Source organism: Andrographis paniculata, unplaced genomic scaffold, assembly GCF_009805555.1.
Source record: "Andrographis paniculata isolate CXL003 unplaced genomic scaffold, ASM980555v1 Contig21END, whole genome shotgun sequence".
Lineage (NCBI taxonomy): Eukaryota > Viridiplantae > Streptophyta > Magnoliopsida > Lamiales > Acanthaceae > Andrographis > Andrographis paniculata.
In genome coordinates this window covers 1,672,662-1,683,814 of record NW_026137502.1, presented here as the reverse complement: position 1 = coordinate 1,683,814, position 11,153 = coordinate 1,672,662, and the positions used below count along the sequence as shown (strand labels likewise).

At 29.7% G+C, this 11,153-nt stretch overlaps 1 protein-coding gene across 2 annotated transcripts; it reads right to left on the bottom strand.

The window, feature by feature from the left end:
- Positions 1-1,037: 1,037 nt before the first annotated feature.
- Positions 1,038-11,153, bottom strand: LOC127244779 (uncharacterized). Of its 2 annotated transcripts, XM_051265269.1 has the most exons (13): positions 10,790-11,153; positions 9,720-9,976; positions 7,924-8,080; positions 7,561-7,638; positions 5,341-5,415; positions 5,129-5,248; positions 4,831-4,992; positions 4,179-4,704; positions 3,792-3,948; positions 3,218-3,327; positions 2,893-3,005; positions 2,221-2,581; positions 1,038-1,552 (listed from the first exon to the last, which is right to left on the bottom strand). In XM_051265269.1, the coding sequence occupies exons 1-13, from the start codon at positions 11,099-11,101 to the stop codon at positions 1,248-1,250; spliced, it is 2,733 nt and encodes a 910-aa protein (XP_051121226.1). In that variant the 5' UTR covers positions 11,102-11,153; the 3' UTR covers positions 1,038-1,247. The 2 variants fall into 2 exon arrangements, with proteins under 2 accessions (XP_051121226.1, XP_051121228.1); XM_051265271.1 differs by lacking the exon at positions 4,831-4,992.

Here is an 11,153-nt window from a genome sequence, read left to right as displayed (position 1 = left end):
ATTAGCTGTTTATAAATTAAATGACAATTGAAGATATTTTTATTTTATTTTTTTCTAATATATTCAATTATGTTCTTTTGAGTTTAGAATATTTGAAATTTTTTATTATTAGTTATTGAAAATTGTAAAAGTACTATAAAAATATTTATTTTTATTATATTTAGATTTTAAAAATAATATATTTTTATTGAAATATATAAATATTTTTTTCTATTGAAAATGATAGAAAATATAAAATAATAAATTTTTCGTGTATATATTTATTATGTTAGTTATCGATTAGTTCATTATATTTATAATTTTCAATAAATTTAATTTATTTTTAGTATAAAATTTATATAATCTAATTTTAATATAAAAATAAATTATTAATATTTATATTTTCTATTTGACGTTGATTTTAATAAATTTATATATTTTACAATTAAAATAATTTATATATAAAAATTAATTATTTTAAATTTATAAAAGTAAAACTATAATAAAATAAAATATTCTAATATAATTAATAAATAATCAAAATAAAAATTTATTTGTGTAAAATGCATAATAGATTTTTAAGGACATATAAGAAATAATTTTTTTTTTTTTTACAGAAAAAACTATTTCAAAAAGTTGGTAAGTTAACTTTTCAGAATTAATTTTTTGGTAAAAAAAACTAATTTACCAAACACCTAAACTTTTTGACTAGTCAAAAGCTAAAACTGTTCAACTCTTCAAAAAGCTATTTGTCAAACACACTCTAAATATTTATATTTAAAATAATTTAAATAATAATAATTTTTATTTAATATACAAATATATTAATTTTACTACTTTTGTCAAATAATTAGGTAAAATAATTCTATACAACACGACGTTCTTAAATCGTCATTAATTCAATTCCACATTCGAATTCAAATCAAAAGTAAAATAATTCATAAAAAAATAATTTACGGGGGATTAAAACCGGGGATAATTTAAAGCTTTTGATGTTTGACATCTGCTGCTTATTCTTCCATTAATGTTCCATTGCTGATTATAACTCTTCAAAGCAATTAAGCAAAGCACAAACACACTGGGGATTTTATTACAGGATCATGTCTGCCTTAACAACAATAAACACTAAAGGTGTTTTCTCTAATGCACCGAGTCGAGTTGAGTCGACACAAGCATGAAATGTCAACCTCAAGTTCACACATTATTAACACAAGATATAACCATCACTTAACAAGCAAGGATACATCACAAACCATCGAAATCTACCCTTACTTTACTACCGGTAAACTAGTTAGAAACGATAGTGTGTGTGGAGATGTGGACTTACCATAGAGGGTACACCACACAGGGAGCTTATCAAGAACAGTTTGAGTGATCGGTGTGTTTCTCTCGACATCTGTTCTCAGCTTCAGAAGAGGATCGTCGCTGGATGTCTGAGGACCATTCTTGAACCAGAACAGGGAGAGTTTGAATTTTTTTGAGGAGTCGACCCCTCCGGCAAACTGAATGGTATGCCATCCATCAAGAACACTTTTTTCACCCCTTGGGATTAAATCATTGGAACTGTTTGCTTCTGTGAATTGAAACGAGTTATAGGAAAACATGACTGCCAAGGTAATCTTGCAGTAGTGAAATGACCATTTAAAATACAGTTTCATAGTATACTTCATAGATATATTGAGGACTGGTTTTTGACTGACTTTAATATACATATATAATATTTAACAAAAAAAAAAAAATCATAAACTTAGAAGTTGGAAATTAGTTGGATTGTAAATTGAAAGAAAACTATTCAGATTGACAAACAAATAAAGTATTCTTTTCATAAATGACTATATTTAAATCACATGATGCATTATGTAGTTGTAACTTAATATACACCTAAATTAAAAGAAATTCTAGGCATATTTATAATGAACAAATAAATACTCTTTTATATCTATATATTAACATAATGAAAATTGACTGTATTTATGTGTGTTTTTATTTTCAATTTTCTGCTACTTATTTTATAATGCATTTCTATTTTTCCTAAAACACCAAAACAAAGCTAATACACAACTAAAACAAACACAAAGTTCCTTGTTTCTGAGATTTTGAGAAACTGAGAATGAAATATACGAAATAGTATATTTTATTGCATTATTCTATTTTACTAGTTACGATGTATCTATCTATGCATAAATGTATTTTTAAAAAAATGCATGAAAAAAATACATAATATTTGTGAGTATAGGGTACCTTTCCACTGAAAATCTTCAATTTCCCTCATATTGATTTTGAGAACCCAACGAGTAGAGACTCTGGTGTCAAGTAACACCTGAGTATTCCGAATCCCTCTCTTTACGATATCCTTTTGCACGGTGATTGTCGGAATGTCCGATTGATTCCAGCCAAGATAAGCATTCTTGTCTGTCCAGCAACTGTAGTTCACTTGAAAAGTAACAAAATCGATGTACCTGTCCCTTCCACAAATAAATCCTTCCCCAATAAGATAGGCTTCCTTGTCCAAGTTTCCCGGAGTTGTTGAGATCATCGATAAGTATGAAATGGGCTCACTTCTTCTGCTTTGCTCTCCTTTAGTTTCCACGACATGCACAATCTGTTTGTGATGTGAACCATAAAACATGTTAGAAAAACAGAGCTTATGCATCCGATCAAAAAAAAAAAAAAAAAAAAAGAGAGAGCCTATTATGCACAATAATGTAGACATCAAAACGCAAATAGAATCATGTATATAAGCACAGGCTTAAATAGTTTCTTTAATTCTGCGACAGATCTGACCAGGTTGAAGTAGTTTGATAAATAAATATACACTTATACAATAAATATTCTATTGTTCAACTGAATAGCATTGAAACAGTGTAAAATATATATATATATATATATATATTAAAAAGATTGGTTGCTCACATTTACAGCTCTGGAAGTATCTTCTGTAAATGGTGGAACAACACCAGCCCAAACTACTCCAAGAGAAATTGCAAACAGAATTCCTGTAGCAGCGATAAGTGACAGTTTCGCACCTAGAAAACCAACAATGCAACAGGCTTAATAGGACAACGAAAAAGAAACAAAAAACAGGGTACAACTTAAGAAGTAGGACCTTTCTAGCTTATGTCTAGTGTGTCTGATGGAAAGGGTAGGTGTGAATCCATTTTCTTAAGATTGAATAGAATGAATTAATGGAAAAAGAAGAATGATAGAAGATAAAACATTAATGGCTATGTTTCAGTACCTGATATGTGAACATATGACAGAAGGTACACCATTGTCAAACATACAATAGCAGCCATCAAAATAGCAACTATTATGGTTCCAATCCAGTCTGGAGAAGCACCTGGATTTCTGCACAACAATAGATTTGTTACTGAAATCATGATTTTAAGCAGATGAATTCAGCAAGAAATCATGGCCTGAAAAAATATACTATGCCTCATCAATTTGCAATAGATTTAACTAAGATAACAGCAAGTACTCAGCCATGAATTTTCATGCATTTAATCTGACCATCAAATTGCAGATTAGGATATAAAATATACCATGCCACATTGTGAGTATTGAACTATACTGTGCTTGTCCAACCACACTTTAGGTACTATCAGAAAGAGGTCATAAAGCCCTTGCAATACAGCTTCACGACGACGATTTAGAACATCTATTCATTTGTGATGTGTTCCTACTTCCATGCCATCATATGCTTATTCAAGTGTCATTATGGATTTATGAGAGCATCAAATAAGCTAAACAAATGGCTTATCAAAACATGAATCCTAGGTCCTTTTTCAAAAGCAAGTACACAGAAATATTACCCCACCAAACGAACTGAGAATCCAATTACAGTAGCTGCCAATTGAATTACCACTCCAGCAGTGAGCACAACAGGAGCAAACATGCCAACTAGCAGAGACTGTGTATTGAGTGGACTCGGCAATGTTTCCAGCGACCATGTTGCTTCAAACAGACCATCTGGGATTCAAGAAGCACATATTTGATTGTGAAAAACGAAGAATAATAAGTAACTGTTAATAATCCAAAGTTGTGCTAAAAATGATTATCTGTTAATATTACAAGCCACTAAGTCACAAGTTCTAATCTTCAAATCCCATAATAGAATAGATATATGCATTCGGTTGGAACCCCAATTAGCCTTACCAAAATACCACAGAGAATATGCTAAGATTTTGAACGAAACTTACATGCAATTGCAGGGAAGATTAACCAAGCAAGAGCTAAATAAGTAGAACCAATCTTCAAGTAATTTCCAGCTATTAGTACAAGAAGCCATTGAAGTAAACCTCCTTTAAAGAGCCATCTTTCAGCATCCAATTCAGCCATACCGACCTGTAAGCTAGTATATGGATCCTTCCTTCCACTAAATGTACGGGACAAATATGCTACAAGCAAACGATAACCTATGTGTTGACCTACAAATGCCCCGAATAGAGCAGGTGCAACAAACAGTCCAGCTGCCAACCATGGGGAAGAGAAATATGGCACTGGAGAAGAGGAGACAACAAGTGGAAGACAGAAGGCGACAATAGAAGCAAAACCAATGGAGCATATCCACATTAGTATGACACCCAAAAAAGATAAGGCCAACGATGTTGCTGCTGAATAACCACCAATCATCACTAATGCAATACATAGCAGGAGAGAGAGCAATATTGCGAGATTATAAATCATATCGGCTTTTCCCTGTCTAAACGTAATCATGTATTCACCCTGAGATTGGAAATAGGTACCTTTAGCACAATATTTCAGGAAACATAACAAACAAGGAAGAGAAAATGCATTAACAAAGAAATTTAAAGCTCGAAAAGTATTGTTGAATAGTGCTGATCAAAATACCAAAATGTCAAAATATATGGGTTTGTCCTCATTGGATTTTAGATTTGATTCTAGTCCATTGATTGAAGGAAGCTCGGAAGAAGCTGCTTGCAAAATGAAAGGGCCCATATTTTCTCCAAGATGTTGCAAAGAACCAGGTTTTAAAAGCTTCGTTCTGTCATTCTACAATGAAAAGGTATTATAGTTGATAACCTCATACTGCATTCCAGTATTGCTTCAAATCAACAAAAAAATGTTTGACATTGATAAGAAACTATTATATAACATATTTAAATTGCAATTCCTCTAGGTATACTACCTTAGTGTGGTGTACAGCAGTTTTTTCTGTATATGCAAAGTCAAGCCCTGAAAGTCCTCCAACTTCCTTGTATACTTGAAAATCTGTCGCAGAGTTTAAAAACCCGGAAGAGAAGAAATCCTAAGTACAAGTTTTGCTGAGTGTTAGTTCCAAACTTGAGGAGATACAAAATTTTAGCTCATGAACAAAAAATGATTGGAGGATTAACATACCTGAGAAGTAATTTGACCAGATGGATATTTTGCTACCTTAGCAAAGTTTTCAATGGCCCAAGGATTAGGACCAGCCTGTTTAACCCATGCTATTAATTTTAATACGAAAATTTCGAAAGAAATCGTAAGGCAACATAGATATCATCAATATGTAGATTTGGCTGCGTCTTTTATAAAAACAAAAGAATATTTTCATCTCTTTTCTCTTTATGGCATTACTTGGCTTGGTACATGTACTCAGATGCTAAAATCAAAAGGAGTTTTACATATTTTCCAACATATAATACGCATATTTGTGTTGTGTGCATGTGCAGAGATGGTGTTGGAAAATATCGTATGGGGTTGAATAAAAATAGGATATAGCATGGTATAGACGATCTGGGATATACTTTGGTCACGTAAATCGCTTTCCTTAAACAATATTTAGATTCTATTAACGCATCGGGTTACACGAAATTTGTACAATGATAAAACAAAACAACACTCTAATTCTAGACGAAATTTCGAGCAAGTAGAAAGTTGAGAAATAATTTATGTATGCAGAAAATATATTTCAGAATTCGGGAGAAAAGAGACTCGGAGAGTGTTTATGCTTATTTGACATAAGAGAAAAGTGACTCTGAGAGTGTTTCAGCTTATTTTGACATACAACATGTGACTTTCTATTGCTGACTGTACTATGTCAAAAAGAGACTATGAGAGTGTTTCTGCTTATTTTGACATAGAACATGTGATTTTCTGTAGCTGACTGTATTTTCTCACTCTCTCATTTTTTAAATATTTTTTTCTTTTGTTTTTTATCTTTTTAAAATTCTGAAGACAAGAATCCTATTTGTAGATGGGAGGTCTCTTTTTCTTAAAGATGCAACTTTAAACTTGAATCCAAAAGATACATCCTTTGATTGAAAAGTTACAATTTGAAATTTCAATTTGAAGAGTTGCAATTTTTATTAAATTGCCAAATCTCAAATTTAAATAAATCTGAATTTATAAGGTTTTATCCAGTAATTAATTTATTTAATTCCTCATTTGAAAATTTATAATTTCCAAATAAAATTAATAAGTATTACTGTATACTTGAAAATTACATACTATTTGTTTGTTTTGTGTTTTGGTTTGAAGGAAAAATTTTTAATGCAAAGTATAGAGAACTGTGTAAATAATATAAAAATAATGAGGATAAGTAATTTGTCCATAACTTGTCCTTTCATTTTTTGGAAAGATGATTATCCACTTTAATCATTTTAAATTTTATAATTTTTTAAATCTTAATTAAACTATTTACTTATCTTAATCTTAATTTATAATTATTTTTACTAAATAACAATTATTTCTATTAATACACTTCTTAATTACCTATTAATTATACTTTAACTAAATTTTCATATCTACAGTAACACATCCAAAATATCTGGGATGGAGGAAGTAAATTTTTTAGAAAAATATGTTGGGATTTTTTATCAAAACAAACAAACCCTTTTTAAAATTATCATATTCCAAAATATAACCTTTCATTTAGTCATGAACATGACTAAATAGGTGCAATAATACTTAGAATTTTAGAAAGTGGAGAGGAACTTTAAAGATTAGTCTTTTCAACACGATTAAGTCATAATTCAAATAATAATTTCATAGTTGCCTTATTTCCACCTTATTTCACCCTTTGTTCAATGTCGTATCAGCATTCTCGAGCGTGGACTCCGCACAACTCTTCCCGAAAATAGCTTGATACGATATTTCTTATTCTTAAATAAATTCAATAACAACAAAATAACCAATACATGGCCGTATCAATTGGAATTAAACTCGAAGTATGTGTTTAGTTAATAGTTGGTGAATAATTAATGTGTATGATCGGGAGTGATTAATGCATAAGTTGTGACCTAAATATGTGTTTCGGAAACTCAACTAGACCGGCCATGTTGCTATAAATTAAGGTATAGATGAAGGATTTAGCAAGCTAGAGTGAAACAGAGTGAGAGTAACTAAAAGCTTTCTCAAGAATAAACGAAAGTCTTTCTCCTATTTCTTCTCCATTGTTCACATCTGTCTCCTTATGTGTAGACTATAGTTATATTCAACATATAAACAGTTCAAGTACGTGTATATAGAGATGCACAAACATATAGCTTCGAAGCCAAACTAGACAAAACAAAATGATATAGACAGTGATTGCACTCATATGAACTTATACATACATATATATATATATATACAGACCTGAAAAATACCAGATTTTCCTCCCAAACCCACAGCTTCCAGATCAACAGCAAGCTTAATTTCTTTCCTCCAAGGATGCTGCAGCAGGTATGCGATTGTAAAAAATATTCAAACAATAGGCACTTTCGAAAGTCGAAAATCTTAGGTCTTATGTCCAGCAACGAACTTAAATATAATTAACAACAAATTAAAAACCTCTCGGCATCAGCAGCAGAGTTCGGCCATGAAAAGGCATCAAAACCATTGAAACTAGAAGAAGATTTGGCAGGTTGATAACATTTATTTTAATTAATAGAGAGGAAGAATAAATATAGAGCGATTATATACTCATAATTTGTATGAGTGAGAAGGAATGAATGGAACCTGAGTGATGAAGGCGTGAGAACCCATTAAACCTTCTTCTTCTCCGGTATTAAACAAAAATACAACACCATTCTTCAAATCAGCAGTGGTCTGAGAAAGCCCTCGAGCAAGTTCCAGCATAGTAGCCACCGACGACGAGTCGTCACCAGCTCCCTCACTGAAAATGAAAAACACACAGCCAGTATAGGTACGTCGGTCTGCATTTTACTTTTGAAATTTTGGATTCGTTTGTAAATAACATAGAAGACGAGTACGCGGGGGTATTTTGGTAATATGTGTTTCCGATTTATGTTAAATTTTTCGGTTGATATAATATATATATATATATATTATACTTTATACATTCCCTCCTGTCCACATACCGTCTGCTAGCCGACACTGTATTTTAGGAGGAATGTAATTAATAGACAATTAAAAATGTATTATTGAATTATTCTATGATATAAATAATTATAAATTAAGATTAAAATAACTAATTAGTTTAATTAAAATTTAAAAAAAAATTAAAAAATTTAAAATAGATTAAAGTGTATAATTATTTTTTTAAAAAAGAAAGTGACATGGTACATGGGACTGACAGAAACGGCAACTTGGACATGGTATATGGGACGGAGGGAGTATTATTTTAGTATATGTGTATATTATTTTCTTATAATATTTATAAAGAGTTTTATCATAAAAATATAAAATAAACAAATTCATAATTTATTTAATAGATATTTAAAGTTGTCATTTTTTATTTTGATCTAATCTACTTAACATAATAAATATCCTTTCAACTTATAATATATTATACAAATGTCATTATTTTTATATTACACAATACTAATATGAATATTTTTTTTTTTTACTAAAATTCAATATAATACTAAAAATAATGACAATCTTTCGATGAGATAGAAAGTTTTTTTTTTTTTTTTTATCATATCCAGTTATTAATGTATTAGCTTTAGTCTATTATTTTTAAATAATAATAATTTCGGTGTCAAAATTAATTTAATTTTAGTAATTAATTATTATTTATTAAAGAAATTAATAAATATAATTATTATATGATTTTCATTTGATTTTATTATTTTATTTATTTTAAAATTAATTTATACTATTTTTTTAAAAAAAATATTTCCATGCAAATATTTTTTGGGTTTGTTTCTTATTTTTTTAAAAAAAATTCAAACAAAATTTTCTTTTTTAAAAAATTACTATATCATAAGCACTTATTGTTTTTATATTATTTATATAATATTTATATTTATACATCTAAATATTTTCTTCAAATCAAAACACAAAACAAATATATTAAATATTATTAATCTAACCAGCATAATTGCTATTAATTTGTATTATATAAGAAAACTAAAAATATATTTTTATATTTTGCATAAGAGTATAATATTAAATGTGGTAATATATATATATTGTTGATGGATAAAGTATAATTTTTGTGAAGCTGAATTTTTTATGAAAATCGAAATGAATAAAGAGAAATTGAATATTACGGTTATGAAATACATATTGTAAGAAGGATAAAATACACTGCATTCAATTAGGCTTAATATAAAATACACTCAGCTACACATGTCGGGATACCCGGCGGACACGTAGGTTCTGACGAGCCATGCGGACATCTCCGGCGCCGGAGAATTAAAATAACAAAAAATTTTCACTTATAGAACTAGTTTGTGACAGCTCCACTTACGGACTAAAATGTGTTTTTTTTAGAAAAGTGTGGAAGAACACACCCTTATATCCACCTATATCAATATACTTAAAAAAACAAAAAGTTAGAAACATACGCTGCAAAGACCGAGTCAATGTGGGCAGAGATAAGAATCGAAGAATCCGAAAGCCCATTTGAATTTGCAGAAGATGATTTTGGCGCAATTCTTAGCAAAACGTGCTTTAAATCCGAATAAGCAGGTGTCTTCCCATCGAATACTCCGCCGCCCATAAGGTTTGCACCCGAAGCCGAATGGAACAAATCCACGTCCACCCTAACACCAACACTCCCTTTCGCGCTTTCCTTAATATCCAAAGCCACGCTTTCCACGTACTGCAATTCATAACATAAGAGACAAAAGAGCGCTTCCCCTGTTTTTGCAGTTTTGTAAAGTGTTTCGGAGTTGAATTTTTGTAATATTTTGTGGTGTTTGGTGTATTTTTGTTATTTTTTTGGATATATTGTGTAATTTTTATATTTTTTAGAATGATGATATATAATTTTATATTTTAAAAACTTATATATAATTTTACTTTTTTTTTAAAAAAAATAATGTATAATTTTATTTTTGAAAAGTGATATATAATTATAATTTTTGAAAAGTGATATATAAATTTATTTTTTAAAAAAATGATATATAATCTTATTTTTTTAAAAGTAATGTATAATTTTATTTTTTTTAAAATTATTTTATTTGTAATAGTTTTTTATTATAAATGTTAATTTTATTTTTTTAAAAATTATTTTATTTGTAATAGTTTTTAATTATAAATGTTAATTTTCATATATGTAATTTTTAAACAAAATATAAATTATATATGTATGGATTATAATGTATAAAATAAATTAAAGTTGAGGTGTAATTTATAAATATGAAAAATTATTTAGAGTGAAAATTGAAATTTATGGTTGGAGTAAAACCACTTTTATTGTAAACTGCAAAAATGGAGTGAAAATTGAATATGGCCTTATTCATTTTTTAGTATTTATTTCTATTAAAATATTAAACTGAAATTCTATATTTCAGTACAAATCATCTAAATAATGTAATAATCTTACAAATACATAAATATGATATATATTTTCTAAATATATTTTAACAATCTCGAAACCAAAATCAATACTATTAACAAACATAATGTGCACCTTTATTGCATTGTCGAGTTCCGTGGACCCGACGGAATGTGGGCCCCACTGGGTCAAATTCCGGACATGTTTTAATGCCTCATACTCCGAGAACCCCGTGCTCCCGGCCTGCTCGAGGGTCAGCGCCGCCGGCAAATTCTGGTACTGGTAATAATACACCGCCCACCCCCCGCATAGCACCGTTATAAACAATGCCAATATCTCCTCCGACGACCTCCTTGTCCTAAAAACATTAACATTGTTCTTACCGCCGCGGCTGATGCTGCTGATCGGTAAGCTCGCTGCGCTTTTCTTCGGTGGAACCTTGGCCATTGTCCGAACAAATTAAATGCAATAATGTGTTCGAAATTTCGATGAAATGAAC